At 34.0% G+C, this 21,158-nt stretch overlaps 1 protein-coding gene across 3 annotated transcripts in view; it reads left to right on the forward strand.

Moving 5' to 3' along the window:
- The window catches only part of ACVR2A (activin A receptor type 2A), an 86,676-nt gene that overhangs the window by 53,661 nt on the left and 11,857 nt on the right, over nucleotides 1-21,158 (forward strand). For 2 of the 3 annotated variants that reach the window (XM_025403906.1, XM_025403907.1), the window contains 5 exons: nucleotides 1,552-1,661; nucleotides 1,853-2,007; nucleotides 17,268-17,411; nucleotides 19,364-19,507; nucleotides 20,528-20,673. In XM_025403906.1, the coding sequence (XP_025259691.1) occupies nucleotides 1,552-1,661; nucleotides 1,853-2,007; nucleotides 17,268-17,411; nucleotides 19,364-19,507; nucleotides 20,528-20,673 (699 nt within the window). Of the gene's footprint in view, nucleotides 1-1,551; nucleotides 1,662-1,852; nucleotides 2,008-13,607; nucleotides 13,632-17,267; nucleotides 17,412-19,363; nucleotides 19,508-20,527; nucleotides 20,674-21,158 lie in introns of all 3 variants that reach the window. The other variant, XM_025403905.1, reaches the window with a different exon arrangement.

Here is a 21,158-nt window from a genome sequence, read left to right on the forward strand (position 1 = left end):
GCTGTTATGAAAGGTAAACAGGAAGAAATTGGGGAAAAAAGTTTGGGAATCATCTTTATCCCAAACTGTTTTTTATCATTTAGTTGGAATCAGGGATTCCTATTCTTTTTTGTAGTAGAAAACTACTTTGCTCTTTACCTAAAGACAATACTCCAGCTATGTGAGACTCGATAGTGCCGAAAAGAGTAGTGAGCCATTTTCACTGGAGTCTGCAAGTGTGTTATTCATTGCAAATACTTGCTCTTGGAATGGTAATTAGTATACTACCTTTGTGTCTGGAGGTTAAATGCTAATTTTAAACTATAAAATTTTTGTTTTTATACTCTAAATTTGATTGAAAACAAATAGGATAGTGAGAAGTAAGAGGAAAAGAAGATTGAAGAATTGTCAAAGTGTGGAAGAAAAGAAAATGATAAAAGAAGAATGAAATTGAATGGTGAAAAGTAACTTTATTGAATTAATTAGGCTAAGTAATCATGTTAATCTGTTGTAATTTGAGACATGATTTTAAATATCAGTTTTTAAATTTATATATTTCTCTTTATAAATTGTTAACATTTAGCTTTCATTCGTCTTTAAAAACCTCCTGCCAAATAGATGTTGATGTTGAGTATATTTTAGTTTGATTTTGTTAAACCTCCTATCTCCCTGAAATTTCTTCAGCTTTTCACTTAAGAATTAAATTCTACATTATTATTCTGACAACTATCAGAAAAGTTCAGTTTGTTTTTAAGATACACTGTAAGTTCATCTGATGTTGATTTTTTTAAAAATAGGTTTAGCTGTTTATTAGTGGGTGATTAGGATTTGTTCTAAAGGCTAAATCCAGGTCTTTTCATGACTTAAGCTCCTATGTAGAAGGCTACTTTATTTTTATTTTTTTGGTGTAATTCTAATCAGTTTGAGTTAGTAGGTGCTATATAATTATTGTTACATGTTTTTTTTTCTACTTACTGCTCATCTCAACCCTGTTCATTGCATTCAGGGAATTTAAATCTACACTCTAAAAAACAATGACAGTATTAATTCCTCAGCCTAGTTGGGGTTTCTGATGTTGAAATGTTTCCCCCATGAGATATGAGCTTTTATCATTTAGCATGTGTGTATGTATTTATATGTATACATACACAGTTTTATATATAGTTTTCAGTTTTTGTATTCACAAAATGGGAACGCTATATTTCCTGTGAGCAAAAGCGCTCTTAGACCAAATTGTCTCATTGACTTTATGTCCTCTTCAAGCTTTTCTAATAATTAAAAAAATAAAAAAAGATGCTTGCCTTAGGTTGCTCATTAAAAACCAAAGTACAGCGATAGTCTCTAGTAGTCAATGTGATTGTTATAAAGTCAGTCGTTGATTTTTTTTTTTCTAAAGAGATTTAGTAACAGGAATCCAGGAATATTTTTGGTTTTTAAGAATTATTAGATATTAATATGAATCTTGAAGTTGAATATAAATGACTAATTTATTTTATTGCAGAATAAAAACACCTGTTTTAGGGTCAGTATAATAATATTGATTTTAATTATTTTTTCTCTGCTTATTTACAGGACTGATTGTGTAGAAAAAAAAGACAGCCCTGAAGTATATTTTTGTTGCTGTGAGGGCAATATGTGTAATGAAAAGTTTTCTTATTTTCCGGAGATGGAAGTCACACAGCGTAAGTTCACAGGGAAAATACATAGGTTTGCTTAACTGTAGATTGGAAACAAAATATATTTGTGTTGATGGAATAATTTACCCCCACCTCTTCATATTCTTCTTTTCCCCCAAAATTTGAGACTATGACAAATATTTATTATAGAATTTTGTAGACCAAATCTGAGTTATTTTTCCCCCCCTTTTCCACAGCCACTTCAAATCCAGTTACACCTAAGCCACCCTATTACAACATCCTGCTCTATTCCTTGGTGCCACTTATGTTAATTGCGGGGATTGTCATTTGTGCATTTTGGGTGTACAGGCATCACAAGATGGCCTACCCTCCCGTGCTTGTTCCAACTCAAGTAAGTTATTGTCCTGTACTTTGTAGTGTTTTAAATTTTATATTTTTGAGAAATATTACTGTGGTGAAACCCATTAACTTATTACAAATTATTTTGCTTTGGAGTTAATTTTTTAATGTTTATTGTCATGAGAAGTCTAGCTAACTTTGCAAGCTTATTAATGTACCGTGTCCTAAACTTTTCTCACTTTAGGGTTGAGGTCTAGTAGAATGAAGGGGTATTTGCATTTCTGTTCCTCTTTGGAGAGTTTTACTTTCATGCTAATACTTTTCAGTATTAACCTGCTTTGCTTCTTTAGAAGTCGTTTATGATGGAGAAGTTAAATCATAACCCTGTCTTTGCCCTCTGTCCCCTCCCCCGTTTCTAAATTTCTGTGTCTTTTTCAAGACCACTTGGCAAAACATTTTATCCATGGGGATAGACCCAGGAAGGTAACCAAAAAAGTATAGAAAAGAGAGGTTTCATAAAGGCTTCAGGAAGATACATCCATAAAGATGTTTTTTTAGGGAAGGGGAGCAGAAAAGTAACCTTCCTTACCATATGTTGTTGGTAGATCAAGTATTTTTGTAGATCAAGTATTTTTTTTGGTTGCCTCATATCAAGTGTGTACTGAAGACTAAAAACTTTTTTAAGGCTCTTGATTGTCACACACCACACCCCAAATATTTCTGGAAATATAGGTGTGGAGGGTAATCGGATTAAATTCATTAAATTTTCTGCATTCTCTTATCATGTAGACACTTTGTGCAGGTCTGGTATTTATAAGGACTTTTCATGGAAGTAGTTAGGATTCTACAGGCCTATGAAAGCTGATAACTTTCGGTTTTACTTGCTTGAGACATCTCTGAATTCTAGTAGTTACTGTGTTTCTTTCAACTCTTAAGATCACATTACCTCAGCCTTCTGGATCTCTTGGTGTAACTTTGCTTCTTTAATACCAGAAGGATTAATGGTTAAAACTTGATGAAAGAAAATGGTAAAGTACTATAATTTAGTGACCAAAACAACTCCTTCCCTCTAAGCTTTGTTTATGTAACACACTTATTTCTCAGTGCTTGCAGCACTCTGTTAGCATTAGATCATGGATTCCCATAATCTTTGTAAGATGTGTATATAGAGAAATAAACCCAAAGGTAAAATACCGTGTTTGGTAATTAGGTGAACATTATTTTGTACACCTTGAGTATTGTAACTTTTAAACATTAGTAACTAAGTTTGTGTTCATTAAGAATCATTTCCTAAAAGTGTTTTAAAATAAAAAGTTTTAGTACATAGTCTATGTAGTCTACTCCAAATGACCATAGAATACACTCTTACCTTCTGTCAGTGATAACTTCTAAAAAAATTTGTTTTAGTATCAAAATTTAGAAGAGAGATTATTCATTATTATAATAGTTTCCTGAATTTTCCAGATCTGTGATATGATAGAAACAAGCTGGAAACCACATTTATAAATAAATTTGTTATGGTTTTTATAGAAGGAGTTTTAAAATGTAATCTTATAGATAACACTGATCTGTATACAGTATTGTTGCAAAAATGTGCTTAAGGCTTTTCTTAAAGGGCTTTATATCCTATGTATGTGGTCAGTTTTTAAGAAATACTAAATAATTTAAGGGTTTGGGCTTTTAAAAAGGATTGATGTTATTCATAAATAAGAACCAGGGATTTCCTGTGAGTATTCGTACATCTCTGTGGGTTTTAGCTGTTTGTTATGGTTAAAGTTACTGTACACATTTATTTAGTACTTACATGCTCTGTCATGAGTTTATATGAATTTGTATGAATTTCTGAAAAATAAGGAAGAAATGTAAAGATTTTGTGATAGAGTGACCTTGTGTGATCAAGCTTTGGTATGAAAAATACAAGACAGGCCTGACTTTATGCTTTCCTTCTGTCATAAACTATGTTGTGGAAAAGGGGCGTTGTCATCAGTGTGAAACTTCACTTTTGTCATCTCTCGCAGTCTCTGAAGCAGTATGGTTTCGTGCTTCAAGTCTTGTTTTTGCTGAGAGGTTTATGCGAACTGTTCTGCAAGACCACTTCGTGGCCATGATGTTACAAAAGGCTTAGTTTTATCTCCTATTTCAAAATAATAATTACATAAAGCATTTATTGAACATTTTACAGTGTACTAGGGCGCTGTTAAGTTACATTATACATAAAGATGTAAATTATATAGGAACATATAAAAAGCATAAAATTTTTTTTTTTCAGTGATTTCCAAGTTGTAAGACTGATACCATCTTTGGAGTTTGTTAAAAAATACAAATTTTGGGACCACACTCCTGAAAGTATGGAATGGGGCATGGGATGGTATGTTTTTAATAAGCTTCCCAGGTGATTCTGGTGACCAGCCGGGTATGGAAAACACTAATTTACTTTTATCTCACAGACTTGTTTATGTAGTAAATCTCCATTTTATAGATAGAAAAATCTGACCCAAGGACTCTTTGTCATCAAAGCTTTGTTCTTATTACTTAGGCTGTTCTGCTGCTTTTTTCAGAAAGCAAATGCCTTTTGTTTCATATAATTCAGTCAACTTTTCTGCTATCTCAAAATCATCCTGTAGGCTAATTTATTTTCCTACTTTTGGATATTGAATAGTTTGTATGACTACTAAAATGAGGAATAACATCATCTTATATTAACATTGTCTCACATAGGACAAAAAGAGAAGTAAAGAAGTCATAGATATATAGAAGGGCATATTCATGTGTTTTCCATTAAAAATTTCCAAAAATTCTAAAGTACATTTTGGAATAGGGTTGATGACCGTTTTTAGAATAGAGTTTATAAACATGTGATTGGATTGTAGATAAAAATTTCTGTGCTCGAGTTGATACTGCCAATTCCTATTAAGACTTTTTCGAAGGGTAGGAGAAGTAGGAGAGAGAGATTCGAAGTCTTAAGGTGACTTCTGTATTTCACCCCATATTCATGTCCCCATATTTCAACTTTAATTCCATACCAGTTAGGAAAAGATCTTACAGTCTTGCCATAGAGTTTTGGAACATTCTTCCTCTGGATTCTTTAAGTGCTTTTAGACAGTGCCATAACATTTGCCATTCTTTTTCTTAGGGAGACTTTTCCTCAAAGCTTTGGCTAAAGGATGGTTTGTAAATGAACTGGTCTGTTGTAAGACATTGTTCTCATTACTAGTAAGCTGATTCTGGCAGTTAGGTGAGGGATTCTTTATCTCTATGACATTAAATTGTTTAGATTTTTTCCTGGTTGTGTGAGTATTTTATCCTGAAGAAGTGGTGTAGGGGTTTAAGTACTTTAAAATCTGGTCTTTCATTATGGTTCCTAATAACCAATAAAAATACAAATTCTGGAATAAATTTAGCACAGTTGAAGGCATAGAGAAAAGCAGTTTGCTGGTTGTTTTTTTTTTTTTTTCCTAAGTCCTATATTTCTATCATAGTTGCATGGTATCACTTTATTATTGTTCATCCTGGATGAAAGTCTTGGAGACAACTATTCTTGCCTCTGTCATTTACCAAATCCTGTTCATTTGCCTTTTCATCCTGATTGATCCTATTGTAGTTCAGGACATTATTACTCCTAAGGCTAAGATTATTTCTATAATCTCATAGTTGGGTTTCTTGCTTCCATTTCTCTCCCTTCATCTGTACTATTGCCAAAAGAGCATTTTACATGTTTGATTATGTTACTTATGTGCTTAAAATATGTGTGGACTCTCAGTGAGCCACAGCAAAGAATACCAAGTTTGGAGCATGACATGTGGTCTTCCATACTCTCTTTGTCTTTTGGTGCTTTCTTACCATTACACCCCAAGACATCTGTCATATGCATCTAGCATTGTATTAGTTGTAATCCATCCTTGAAAGATTTGAGAAAATAGTGCTTGGGTCCTTCTTTCATTTGTCATTCAGATAAATAACCCCAGTTGAGAAGGGCTGATAATGTGTTTTGTTCTCCTAGTAGATTTTAAGACTCTTGAAAATGAGGTATATATTGTAATTACTGCTGTGTGTTACACAGTATTTGTATGTAATAATCATTCAGTAAGTGCTGAATTGCTGAATTGAGTTTGTTGCATTTGGAATTATACTGAGATAATAATGTAGTATGTCCAGGGATTCCTTTAATAAACATTCAGGTCCTTTAGGGCTTTGCCTTGAGAGAAATCTTGAGGCCATGATTTTGCCGGGGGCTGTAAAATAAGTTGAAGTATTTCAGGCATTTATAAGAGAATGACATTATTTAGTTCTTTCTGTAATCACAGACAAAGCATCCTATCTGTTTTCATTACCCAGGTCACTTTTCTTTTGCCTGTGCTGAAACTATCTTCCCACTTATAGGAAGATGCTTTTATAATATGCATTGAGTAAACTGAATGCAAACTGGTTTTTCTAGTGACAGTGAGTCATGAATATGAGGGAATTGATAGACTCTATTATTAAAAAGTCTTATTGTGGTTAGAGCTAATGCAGTTTCAGTAAAATGGCGCCGCTTTCATAACTGTACGTGAGCTTGTTTCCTGCTTATAAGATCTATATTTGTGCTGATAAAATACCACTTGATAAGAAAAAGAATTTTAACGGTTAACAAGGCACGATGTTAGCTTCTTGTTTACTTTTAAAGGCTATATAAGTAGTGCTTCAGTATTGAAAATTAATTCTTTCTTAAATAACATCAGCCTGTTCAATCCTTACTTTATGATAGTTTGTCTAGGTGTGGGTCTGATAAAGACTAAAGCTTTGGGATACCTAATTTAGGCATACAAAATAATCTTTTAGACCTTAACATTAAAGTAATAATAGGTTGTCATTTCATGCTATGTCAGATTACTATCCACTGAGAAACCAAGCCATCTGTGAAAATGCTTTGTAGGATTTTCTTCTTGAACATGAGTTTATGTATTTAAAATTAATAAGAATCTGAAAGGGTAGGAAAACATTTTTCTGCCAAGTTAATTTAGGAGAGTATGCTGCTTCCTTATTGCGGGAGGGTGCAGGAGAAATTTACTAAATTTATTTAGTATTTAATACGCTAATAACAAGTTATACTTACAAAATAAATATTACATTCATAGAAACACGTCTTGAAATAGGTTGACTACTGATCGGAGTTTATGAACACATCTCTCTTCTGCTTTTTCTCTCATTTAAAATTCTCTTCTAATTAAAAAATTAGTTATAAATACATGTTTGTGGTATCAAGACAAACTGTACAGAAAGAAGTATGAAAAAATACAATCATTTTCTCCTCTTCCCTTTTTCTGTCACTTTTCTGAAGTAATCATTTTTAACAGATTGGTGTGTATACCTTGGTACCTTTCTCTAACCTTATATTTTTGAGTATATATGTTTTCTTTTTTATAAACTATAAACTATTCCACAACTGGCTTCTTTTAATTTAACAGTATATGGAGGACAGCTTTTCAGATTGATATTATTAATCTTTTGGTTTATTAAATTTTGTGTTTTTAAGTGAAATGTAGTGGAGTTTTATTATATGCTTATGAAATACCAAAATTTGATTTTTTGGTAAAAATGGTATATATTTAAGGTGTACAGTGTGTTTTTTTAAGCTTAAAGTTTGTATTAAGTTTCTAAGAGATAGAACTCATATCTCACAAATATTTGCAACTTTTTTTTTAGTATGTTTAAAATATGACATAATGCTATTGTCTTATGCATGAACATTCTTTCGTGTGTGTGTGGGTGTGTGTATGTGTATGTCTGGGAAATAGTGTAGGGCTGCTATAGATGTTGTTCTGTGTCCTGCCTTGGTGTGTGATTATTTTTGTATTGGTAACCTAAATTACAACTTACTTTAATATATACTTTTAATTGTGGGGAGAAGTGTCGTAAGTTATCTTGACATGCAACTTGACAAAAGAAATTACTCTCATCAGGCATATATAATTTATTCCACTTACAAATGCTCAGACAAGGCCAGTTGGAGATTGTCTAAAATTCTATGTCCAAAAGCAAAAAGGGAGGAAGGGGAGAAGGTAAAAAATTTTAAACCTTTATCAATAACTTAAAATAAGGTAAAGTTGCACATTAAAATTAATTAATGCACCTTATTTCTAAAAGTGACTTCTGTTTAAATTTTGAAATCTTGAATTCAGGTTTTCTTTGGCTTGTACAGGGTCTCGTCTGTCAATTTACAAATGGATTGGTGCATATGGACCAGACTATGTAATTTATCCTCCTTCTCTGGCAAGGAGATGTGTATTTAGGAGGAAGTGTGTTTGTTTTCTTCCTGTGTTCTTCATTTCCTGGACCTCATCCTAGACCTTGTTCTTTCATTCCTAGTTACTTCATTGCTGTCAAATATATATATATTTAATTAAGATAATAGACGTGAAAAACGTCCCATTGTTAGCTAAAGTTGCTTGTAGCAGATGAACTAGAAATTGTTCAGGGTTTTCGTTTTTGCTTAACTGCTCACCCAATGTTTGATTGCCTGTGGTGTGCCAGGCACCATGCTGTGTATATGGTAAAAGTGGCATGAGGACAGTACTTGTTTCCCCTTCTGGGGCCTATAGTTAATATGTAGGTGAAGTAACACAGGATGATTGTTTGATTGTAGCCTGGAAATGGAGGGTAAATAGTATAAGAAGTGAGTTGCTTCAACAATTTTAGGCAAAGACTGGAGGAAGGGAGGAAAAATGTCTGATTCCAGATCTGTACTGATTGGGAGAGGAGCCACATGTGGGTGGCCTAGCTAATGCTAAGTGCTCAGTAAGTATTCACTGTTATTGGTATTAGAGTAACGACTTCAAAATTGAACTCAAACAGAATCGTTTTTACTGAAATTATTGTTGATGTATGTTAATACTTTGAAATTAACTTAGTGCAATAGAAGATTCATTTTATTATGTCAGGCACTATACAGATCACATGACACATATTAACTCATTTAATTTGTTAGTACCATGGGGGTTCTGTCCTATTTATCAAGTCCATTTTATTTTAGTTTTTTTTTTTTTTTTTTAACTTTAAATTCTGGGATACATGTACAGAACATGCAGGTTTGTTACGTAGGTATGTGCATGCCACGGTGGTATGCTACACCCATCAACCCAGCAACTAGGTTTTAAGCCCCACATGCATTAGTTATTTGTCCTGATGCTCCCCTTCCCTTGTTCCGCTGCCCCTTGACAGGCCCCAGTGTATGTTGTTCCCCTCCCTGTGTCCATGTGTTCTCATTGTTCGGCTCACACTTATGAGTGAGAACATGTGGTGTTTGGGTTTCTGTTCCTGGGTTAGCTTGCTGAGGATTATGGCTTCCAGCTTCATCCATGTCCCTGCAGAAGACATGATCTCATTCCTTTTTATGGCTGCATAGTATTCCATGTGTATATATGAACCACATTTTCTTTATCCGGTCTGTCATTGATGGGCATTTGGGTTGGTTCCATGTCTTTGCTGTTGTGAATAGTGCTGCAGTAAACATACGTGTGCACGTGTCTTTACAATAGAATAATATATATTCCTTTGGGTATATACCCAGTAATGGGATTACTGGGTCAAGTGATATTTCTGGTTCTAGATCTTGAGGAATCACCACTCTGTCTTCCACTATGGTTGAACTAATTTATATTCCCACCAACAGTGTAAAAGCGTTCCTATTTCTCCACAGCCTTGCCAGCACCTGTTGTTTCTTGACTTTTTAATAATCAGCCATTCTGACTGGTGTGAGATGGTATCTCATTGTAGTTTTGAAGTCCGTTTTATAGATAAGAAAATTGAGGCACTCATAGATGAAGTGACTTGGCTTAGAGTCACCCTAGTGGGTGGCAAAGCCTGGGCATTTATATCCAGGGATTATTGCCCATTGATTGAATGGCTTAATAAATAATTAAGTGGAGTCCATTAAAAAAACCAAAGCAGGGGCTGGGTGTGGTGGCTTACACCTGTAATCCCAGCACTTTAGCAGGCCGAGATGGGCGGATCAAGTGAGGTCAGGAGTTTCAGACCAGCCTTGCCAACATGGGAAATCAACATGAGGAAACCCCATCTCTACTAAAAATACAAAAATTAGCCGGGCATGGTGGTGCACACCTGTAATCCCAGCTACTTGGGAGACTGAGGCAGGAAATCGCTTGAACCTGGGAGGCGGAGCTTGCAGTGAGCCGAGACCGTGCCAGTGCATTCCAGCCTGGGTGACAGAGCAAGACTCTGTTTCAAAAATAAAAAAAAAAAAACAAAGTAGGATAAAGAGATCAGAGTATATAAACTACATTTAAAATAGTTTTCATAGTGACTATATGTGGCCTTGTAGGTAAACGACCATTTTACCATCTCACAATTTATTCATGTGTAACATGATCTCCTTTCTGTTTTTTTCAGCTACACTTGCAGAATACAGATATGAAAATAAATCAAAATAAACTTCTGTAGCCAGTCATAAACCTGATTCTTTTAAGCAGCAACCCCGAAAGGAAAATGGGCATGCCTGCGTTTCTTTCAGACTTTTAACTCCAGTGCTGGCTACCTTGGGGTGCTCTACTTCTTAGGGAACATATCCAGAATCTTCATTTCACCTGCCTTGGCCTTTCTTTGCTTTCCTTTCAAGAGGAGTAGGATGAGAGAAACTGTAGGAAGTAGGAGTTAATCACAGAGGAATTTTGATGACCTAATTGGATGGAATCATTGCTGTGCAATTGACATGTCAATATTGTTGAATCTCTTAATGTATGTCTTGCTTTCCTTAGTTCAGAAACATCGTCCTCGCATATACTGTATTATTTATAAATTCTGTTTCTATTCTGCTTGGCAGGATACTCTTTTTAAAATTTAAAATGGTAAAATTTCTTAGAATGTAAAATAATTAGTTGATATTAAGAGGAAACAAATTCAGAATTTGTCAGTTTTCACATAGTTGGGTAGGAGGACCTTCATTCGTCTTGGTAGTCCTAAAAAGTTGTTGAGTGAGGTATCTCCACCCCCAGAAAAAAATCAGTCTCTCTCTCTCTAGATACAGAGATACAGGTATTTCTTGGAATGGTTTGACTAGTAAGTAAAAGAAAACTTACAGTACATATCATATACATGTTTAAAAAATCTATTTTCTAGAAAGATTTTTTTTTGGTATTCCAGATCTGTGTATCTCTTTGCTAAATATCTCCATTTATATGTCTCCAGGCACTTACCATTCACAAGTAATGATTGTCTCTCACAAACCTGGTTCTCAGTAAATGGAACCACTGTCCATTTGGTTGCATAAGCCAGGAAACTAAGATGTCTCAACTCTGTTTTTCACCTTAGCTGCTTCCCCCTAGTACTTACTCCATTTCTCAAGGGTCTTCTCCACAGGGAAATCTTCTTACACTTTACCTGTCATTATCAGTCAGGTTTCTCTTCACAGATGTTGAAGGTACTGAATTCCTTTTTATTAGTGTGAATTGTTAGTTAGGCCTGCCCTGCACTACTGCAAGCTTCATGAGAGCCTGGCTAGTCAGTGCCTGGCACAGACTAGTTACTCAGTAAAATTTGTGGATGAATGAATGAATGAATGAATGAATAAACTATTCTTCATTCTTTTCTGATATTTGGTAGGTTTTTCCCCCCCACCTCAGGGGTAAGCAACAAGTAAACTACAAACCTAATAGCTTGATATTAACATGCAGATTCGATTTTCACCATTACCTACAGTGATAGTATGTAATATCAAGCTACATTTTCTATGTTGTGAATCCAAAGAGTTTGTTTGCTTTTTGCTTAGTTGTATATTTCAGTGCAGTTTATTTTACTTTATTTTTATTTTTGGAGAGGAGGTATCGCTCTGTCACCCAGGCTGGAATGTAGTGGCATGATTTCAGCCCACTGCAGCCTCAGCCTCCCAGGCTCAAGATGGCTTCCCTCCTCAGACATCCGAGGAGCTGGGACCACAGGCATGTGCAGCCATGCTCAGCTCATTTTTTAAAAAGTTTTTGTAGAGAAGGGATCTCCCTATGTTGCCTAGACTGGTCTCGAACTCCTGAGTTCAAAGATCCTCCTGCCTTGGCCTCCCAAAATGCTGAGATTATAGGTATGAGCTATCACGCCTGACCATTTAAAAAAATTTTGCTTTACCCCTCTTATTTTGTCATGTAGTTTATACATTCAGGACTGTTGCTGGTGTCTCTGTTTATTCTAATCCTCATTTATTGAGAAGTGTATTAAGCAAACATATATGTGGTTATTTTGTATTTATTTTGTACTTAAGTGAATGTTTTTTTAAATTCTGTTTTTACCCTTCATATTTTGTTGCATAGTTGATATTTTGAGGCTTGTTCTTGGTGTCAGTTTGGGTTATTTTATAGCTTACCCTAATGTTCATTTCTTGGGAAATGTATTGAGCAGAGAAATACTTTTTGGTAAGATGTATGGATAGCACCTACTTGCACAGTGCTAGTATGGTGGCATCTTTATCTCTGAAAACACCTGTATTTAAACAAGATCTGAGAGATTCTTGAGCCTTTGGAAACCATATTCTAGTTATTCAGTTGGCATGTATTTCTTTCAAGGGATTAATTTTACTCTGGAATACTGATAAGATGTTTTGATAGTAGGATTGTCTCAGCCTTTTGGATGAATTATAAATACTCTTGAATCATTATCACAGGAATGAAATCTAGAAGGAAGAAAACTAGTTAAGTAGCTGGTACAGATAAATGCGTTGTCAGTTCTGTTTTGTCAGTGCTCTTGTTCTCTATAGAACTGTTGGAAACTGGGGAACATAACCATCATCCATTGGAGGAATTCTCAGCTTCCCTACCACTGGTGATGATATTTCTTTTAATTTTAAATTTAGACCTTAACCTATTTTGGGATGACTGGAAAAATGAAAATCGTGTTCTCTGACAGTATCTGAGTGTCTTTAGAATGTGAGATGTGTGATTACTTGTTCCCAGGGCTACCACTGCTTAAGTGCTTCACCTTGATGTGCTGGGCAATTTGGTTTGATAATATTCTGTCACTATGTTTTACTTAATTCTGATGATCTTGTTTTCCTGTCTTAGTTTCTTGCCATGGTGTATTATGGTGCACGCACATAGCCACCAGCAACATTTTTCTGTCTCACCATTATGATTCTGTCTTCCATGAAAGGGAAGTGAGGCAGTTCAGGAAATTCTAGAGGTTCTTAAGGCAACTGTCAGAAAGTCTGAGAAACTGATTCTAGCTATATATAAATTTTTAGGGCTGCTAACTGGTTTTTGCTAAAGGCAATACTGCCCTCTAGTGTCCAGAAGGCAATTCCAATTTGTTAATTCCTTGTTTTATGGTTTAGACTCTAGCGGCTCTTAGAAAAATAAATAATCATTATTTAAGACTTGGTTTAGTTTGTTTGCAGGCATGAAGTCGTTGGATCAGTTAACTTGGGATTATACTGGAGTGAAGAATTTGTTTACTACCTATCTCTCATATCTAAGGGGTTCTTTTTAATAATACTTTCCTCTGTTTATAAGGAAAGTGTTCCCTATCTTTAAACAATGTAAAACATTGGATCATTGCCAACTTTAAAAATACTAAACCATTATTCTCTTTCCTTCACTTTTGTAACTGATGTGTCATTTTTCATTTCATTCTGGATATGAATCGTAATTTCTTTTGCCTGTGTTTTTTCTTCACAAGCACGCCTTTCATATAATGATAGAGGTAAGATGCATTGATGTTTGTTTTATGGTTGTGGAACTTTCTGTGGATGCATACTAAACATTTTGTTCTTAGATTTTTGTTGTTGTTACTGCTTTACTGTGCATCCTCTATAACTTATACATTTATGTCATAAAGGGTTCTCCCCCACCCAGCTTTTATTATTAAAACATGATTGATTTGACTTAGTAATGGCTTTTAGTTTTAAGGGACTAACAGTATTTATATTTATTTAAGGTAGGATGTGGAAAAAACTATTTTACTTGATTAGAAGTTAACACTAATGGCTCCATTAGTCTCAAAAACCTTGTATTGGTTAATTTTTATAATATATCATTAGCTTAAATGTCAGCATGTGTTCATTTTTAACAGGGGTCGATTTTCTAATCCAGCCCGTTGTATTTAAATGTGAAATAGATATTTTTAGATAGCTTCATCTTTGGCATCTTTAGTAAATGAACTAGCTACAGGAGTATAACTTTTGATGATATATTGCTATCTGAGGTTTAAGCGTTTAATTAGATTAAAATTCATCCTTCAAATGGAGAACTCAGAATAAGTAAAATGATCAGAGATGACTTTGTAGCTTCCCACCTCTAATAATTTATTCCACTGTTGGTTATAGTAATGATATTGAGTAGAGGTTTGGGGGCAGGGGATTACTTTTTATAGGTTGTCATTTCAGTATGTCTTCTCAACCTGATGTCTTCTGATACCATAATTTTCATATACAAATGAGTAAAGATGAAATGTAATCAGAACCATGTTCTAATGCATATCTTTTTAGTTTTGCAAAATAGCATGGATGTTGTAAGAGAACTGGACATTTAGGGAAGGTTTTAGGAATTCTGAAATCCTTATAGTTGCCTCTCTGCTCCCCATTGGTTTCTCTGTGTAGCCAGGTAAAGCCATATTTTGTGGATGACATCAGAAATTGCTTGTCATTTATGAAATTGGTGTCTACGTTTGTCTTCCCAGGGGCTTATATATTTTAAAGGTATACATTTTTATTTTTAGAATCAAGTATTGATTTTTTTGTGAGTAAATTGCTATAATAATGCCAATTAATTAAAAATCATTTCTAATATTCTTAGATTATAGGATGAGTAAAACTTAGAGATGAATTTAAAGTTTCATTCTAGTAATTTTTTATTTAAAAAGGCTTAGAGATTTTATAATCTGTGCTACAGTTACTCATTTTTGAACCCAGTCCTTTGAGTATTAAAGAATATTATTTAAAATTCCATTGAAAAGCTCATGCCATTACTAAAGTTTTTGAGATTCTACCCCATGAAGACCTTGTAGACCTTTTTCTCACCCTTTCAAAATTGACCAGTATTCTTTTTAATTGAAGCTTTTACCTTTTAAGTCATTTTGACAATAATTTTTTTTTCTGGCTGTTACTATACAGTATTGAATAAATTATGGTAAAAGGGTGATCTAAGATTATTTCTTTCTGAAATAATGGTAGCTTAGAAACTTGTTAAACAGAGCCTTGGGAATGTATGGGAACTTGAAGTATATACATTTGGAAAATGCATAATGAACTTTTTTTCTAAATTTAGATATTGAAAATTATGTTTTCTAGAATGTTATACTAAAATCGTAGTTTGAATTGCTAACATATTAATTGTGGATTAAAAAATCTATATCTTATTTTATAGATTGAATCATATTTGTGTTATTGATATCCTTTAGAACAAAGAGTGGGTAATGTGTAGATTAACTATGGAGACATTACTAGTCAATATACATAAAAGCTATTAAAAATCTTAATATTGAATTTAGCGCTGTATTCCCTCTACCTAGTTATTTTTCCTCTTCAGCTTTCAGCCATTTTCTGCATACTTTAGTTTTTAGTTTTTGACATCCCCTCTGGTTTGAAACATAACTCTCTACCTTACAAACATTTTCTATTTAGTTTAAATATGTCTTTATGCAGTTACACAAGAACTCTTCGCCCTTGAGGACTGAATGGTTTCCTTTCCTCTAGAAGAGCAGTTTTCAAGCTTTTTTTTCTCCTTTCTCCACATGCATATAAGCAGTCTGCTCCAATCAGTAGAATCTCTCAGACAGAGATGATCACTTGAAGAATGAGGGAGGGAGGGTATAGTTTTTAATAAAAATTCTCTAGAGGTTCTTGTGTCCCCTCCACTGAGAATCACATTTGAGAGCCTATCCTTCCTATAAGATTTATATCTGACTTCCTTGACCCGTCACTCTACTAAACAGAAACGTTCTTTCATGTTTTGAATGTGGAAAGGACAAGAAACTTTGTAGACAAAAAAAAAAGTCTGAGTTTGAAATGAGTCACAAGAAGTCTTCTGTTTTATCTTACTGTTTAAATAAGAATTCTAAAGCCGTTTTATAAAGATGGTCTCATTTAGAAGAAGAAATTGCATGTTTTTCCTATATAACACCTTGCAATGTTTCTGTTGCTGAGGTTCTTTCTAGTACACAGTACACTTTTAAAACTCCTGAGTGGCACCAGTGAGCGGAGGAGTGATGCCTAAAGAAAGCACTAACTGTCTTTGAGGCATTAGAAGAAGAGATAAAAAGAAAGGCAGAGAGAGATGCATTGATCTGGGATCACATAACATTTCCAAGTGTCTGAAGTGCCACCCAGTGTCATCATATCAGTTGCTTTTGCCACAGAAATTTTAGTTCCTCTTCAAAATACTCATTATGCAGCCCTCCAAACCCTTCTGTTGCTTTTCTCTGGAAGCTTTCCAAAAGGCTTCCTGCGTCTTGCTTTAGTTGCAGATAGGGAACTGAGAGAATGCTTTCAATGAAGGGTTGCATTCTGCTTTGATAGGATTCCCTTGTGATTTGTAGGTGCTATATTCCCATTTATATATTATGTTTGCTCTATTTTTAAAAAACTATAGCAGTGCACGTTTCTTTCATATACCATATCCTGTTATCTACTGTGATGACCACTTCTTTTCTGGATTTTTATTTGTACTTCTTTGCCAGTCAGTTCCAGAACACAGATAATTTTTTTTATCTCAGATCAAAGGGATGAATTGTTAATATGTTTAAAATTAGAATGAACCAAACAGTTTGGTTAAAGAAATATTTACTTACATATTTCCTGTATGTGCTTTGTATTTGATATACCTATCTGCAATGTGTTTAAGAATGACTTGTGGGTATCTCTGAGATTAATGAAGAAAAAATTTAAACAGTCACTGGAGAAAGTAATAGATCTTAAGGAGAGGTTTTTGCTGATACATAGTCATAATTTGCTGTTTCTGGCACCTTTCAAATCATCCTCCTGGAAGTACACACTGGATGAAACAAATGAAATACTGTTAGGAGTATTCATAGTTAACAGAAAATCTTAGTGGGGAAAATTAGTGAGACTGGATCAGAAAGATTTTAGATCTTTTCTCCTGTGGTACATATAAAGCAATAATGCTGAACGTTATTATGAAAGCTCTTAATTCAGGTTGCCTGCCTTGTGATCACTATAGATAATTAGTAATCTAATTATGGCAAAATTGAAGTTAATGTCATCCATATGTGTTTACTGTTTCTGTGAGTTGACTTTTCAGTATACTCACTTTTTTTCTCATTTCCAGAGTTGATATGTATCATATTCTGCTTATTTATAGTATTATTATTATTTATCTGTAGGACCCAGGACCACCCCCACCTTCTCCATTACTAGGTTTGAAACCACTGCAGTTATTAGAAGTGAAAGCAAGGGGAAGATTTGGTTGTGTCTGGAAAGCCCAGTTGCTTAATGAATATGTGGCTGTCAAAATATTTCCAATACAGGTATGTTTACTGCAGTTTTGTCATCTTACATATATGTTTTATGGCTAGGTCATCATAACTCAGAAATAGTCTCAAAACAGAAGCCATACGTTCCAAGGTGGTTCTTTGTGATACTGGGGAAAGCAGTTAGCTCTTTTAATGCCTGCCTTTGCATCTGAGAGATTGAATTGTTAGTATAACAATCATTATGTTTGTGTGGAGTGGTGGAATTAAATGAATGCATAGGAGATCTTTTGCCAATGAAAATTCTATAGAAATGTTAAATAAAGATAAGGATTCCAATAAACAAGTCTAATTGAGTGGTTAAATTTTAATATCCCCCTACATTGTCAGAAAAAGCAAACAGAAAAACAAAAGAGTAGTATATTTTGTTTTGGAATTGGTATTTGGAGGTATATTACCAGACTTGACTTACTTTCATTCTACTTTGAGTGTTTAATTATTTCAGTTTTTGTTTGATGCATTTTCAGAGGCAATCAAGACTTCAAATAATTGGTTTATTGTTGAATTGTTTTTATTTTAAAGGTTGGCCGGACTTCTCATAAAACTCTGATCTAATGTACCTCTGAGCTATTCTTTTGTTTTGTTCTGTTGGTGGTATAGGTTTATGATGATTCTGTCTTCCCCGTCTCTTATATACCCTGGCGTCTCATGATATCCTTGGTACTGATGTCTTGGTTGGATTTGGTGTTACAGGCTCTACCACTACACTTAGAGAGTGGATCTTTCTTTTTCCAAAGTTGTCGTATAAGCAATTTCTTTGTCTTAATATACCTAGATTTTAAGCTTTTTACCTCCTCTGTTCAGTCTTACCTCCTCTGTTCAGTCTATGAACTGTATTACATAGAGTTTATGAACTGTATTACATTTTTTTTGGTAGCTATAAACCACAGTTTAGTTTTCAGAGAGAAAGTGTATTCTATTGTGCCAAGATTCATAAGTGAGATAAGGGAAGAAATTATTTCCATGTGTAAGGAAGCGTAAGGATGAGAGAAAGGCATTTGGATGATATTAACTTAAGCCCAACAACAGCAACAACAGTAGCTAACGTTTGATTGTATGTTTTTCTTGGGTCAGGTGGGGGTGTTTTACATATATGAGTGCTCACTAATATGTGTACATATATTGCCCACATGTACGTAAAATGCAACATATAATACAACAATTCTATAAGACAGACACTACAATGCCTGTTCTACTTAATGAGGACACTGAAGGATTATGTAACTTGCTAGAGGTTAGTGGGAGAGCCAGGATTTAAGTTTGAACAGTTTGGATGCAGAGGATTTCTAAGGGTTTCTAACCATTATGCTGTGGTACCTCTCACTATTACTGTCTTTTAGTAGTGAAAAGAAACTAATCTTCTATAAGAAGATACTTAGTAGACATGGATCGCTTGCAGGCACAAATGAATATATGGTGTCTTAAATTATTGCATTGCATATCTATGCCCCTTGCTTTCTCATTGACTTTGCAGGGTATGCTAAACATTTTTTGAAGGATGTTTGATATTATGTTAGTTTTTGAAAAGAAGAAGTTTTCTATTTAGAGGAAGTCATTCTGCCTGAATTTCATCTTTCAAGGAGATTATTCTGAATAGTACCACAAGTAGCTTCACACCATGATGAAATTACAATGTAATACTTGCAGTAACTTATGTGTTGCCATTGTAAGATACAGAATGCAGCATTTCAGATCAACTTCTGTGTTTGTAAACTAGAAACACAGAAAAGTACTTTTTGAGGGAATGGACAGGGCAGGCATTTCATATAAATTTGTTAACCTATTGTCAGAGGTTTTTTCTTATTACAAAACAGAACAAAAATTTTTTAAAATGCTTTTTTGTTTTGTTTTGTTTTGTTTTACTTTGGAACTTATTTGAGTAATCTCTTAGACATGGTTTATTTACCCGTATTCCTTGTGTTCTTACTATTCTTTCTTTTTGACTCTAGGACAAACAGTCATGGCAAAATGAATATGAAGTCTACAGTTTGCCTGGAATGAAGCATGAGAACATATTACAGTTCATTGGTGCAGAAAAACGAGGCACCAGTGTTGATGTGGATCTTTGGCTAATCACAGCATTTCATGAAAAGGTAAAACTATTTAACGTTTTACTTTAGTAAAGTCTGAATTGGCCTGCGTACCTAATGTTGGCTATAAATCCCTCAGAGTTATTTTTCGAGACATGTTATAGTTGATTAATATTTAACCTGAAAATAAAAATCATTCTTGAATAAAAATGTTTTAAAAGGTAGTTTATTTTAATAAAAGAGCAAAGATGGCAAATTTTTAACCTAAAACCCTACTCATATAAACCACCCTTTTGTTCCTTATTTCTTGTGCTGTAATTACTCTTACAAACATTTATTTTAGTATAGGTAATGCTTAGTAATTTTCACTTACCATTTACAATTCATTTTGATTACATGAACCATTTTTTTCAGTTTTAATCAGTCTTGCTTAGTGACAAAACCAGAGTCAGGAAATTTATCTCATCTTTGATCTGTCACTAACTTGCAGGGTAATTATCACCAACACATAATTGCTAGTTTTCCTCATTTTTTCTGCTTTTAGAGTCAGTGTGAAAGTACCATTAATGAAGTAGGAAATTATGTTTTTGGTAATTGGTTTCATCATTGTGAAATGTAAGTGGTTCTTTTACTTCTGTTAATTCTTGACCTAAAGGACAACAATAATCTCTAGAAGAATATTCTATATATTAGTTGCTGTTTTATGTTGTTATTTTGTGTTCTGCTAGTCCCACGATGTAAGAACTCTATAGTCAGGATATTTTAACTATTAAAATATTTTCTAGAACCTTAGATATTCAGCTAGTGTTTAAAACAAAAAACTTGTCTTACGGATTGGTGGAAATTGACTATTCTTGTAACAAAAGTTTAAAGCTCTGGTATTTCTTTCTGGTCAAATGTTTATTAATGTGAAATGGAAGGAAATTTTAACCATTCCAGAAAGATTGTTTCTTGGATATTATTTTTCCCTGAAAGGAAAGATAATGCTGCCTTCCACAACCTCTTATAGGTAAAAAGAAAAGTCTCCTTATACATACGGCCTTTGTCAAGAATATAAGTTTCTGTTTTTCTGTCTTTTTTTAGGGTTCACTGTCAGACTTTCTTAAGGCTAATGTGGTCTCTTGGAATGAACTATGTCATATTGCAGAAACCATGGCTAGAGGATTGGCATATTTACATGAGGATATACCTGGCCTAAAAGATGGCCACAAACCTGCCATATCTCACAGGTAGACTATATTTGTATTGTTTTCCCAGGTAATTGAGTATACATTTACTAAACTTTTAAGCCCGTGGGTAAATTTTAATTTTTCCTTTGTTATTCAGTCATGCTTTACAAGACAGTTAGTTTTCATTTGTTTTTTAAAGTTAGCTTTGAGATTGGCCAGGAAGTATTTTGGATAATGTATATATTAACATTATTGGTAAAGTTTAATGATCTACTTCATCTCATTTCTGAAAGCATGATTGAAAATAAACTATATTTTCTCAATCTCAAAGGAAAAAGACATTTGTTTTACCTCAAAACGTGATATACTTTAAAGATGATTATAAATAGGGATTATTATCCAAGGGCATGTAATGAAGGAGAGACTTTGAATGTCTCCCTTGCTTGTTTTTTGAATGACCTTATTATCTTTACCCTGAGCCAAGGTAGAGGGAGGCATCACTTAAACAGTTGTCCAGTGAAGAAATAGTTCTTAGACCCAACACT

The sequence above is a fragment of the Theropithecus gelada genome, chromosome 12 (assembly GCF_003255815.1).
Source record: "Theropithecus gelada isolate Dixy chromosome 12, Tgel_1.0, whole genome shotgun sequence".
Taxonomy (NCBI): Eukaryota; Metazoa; Chordata; class Mammalia; order Primates; family Cercopithecidae; genus Theropithecus; species Theropithecus gelada.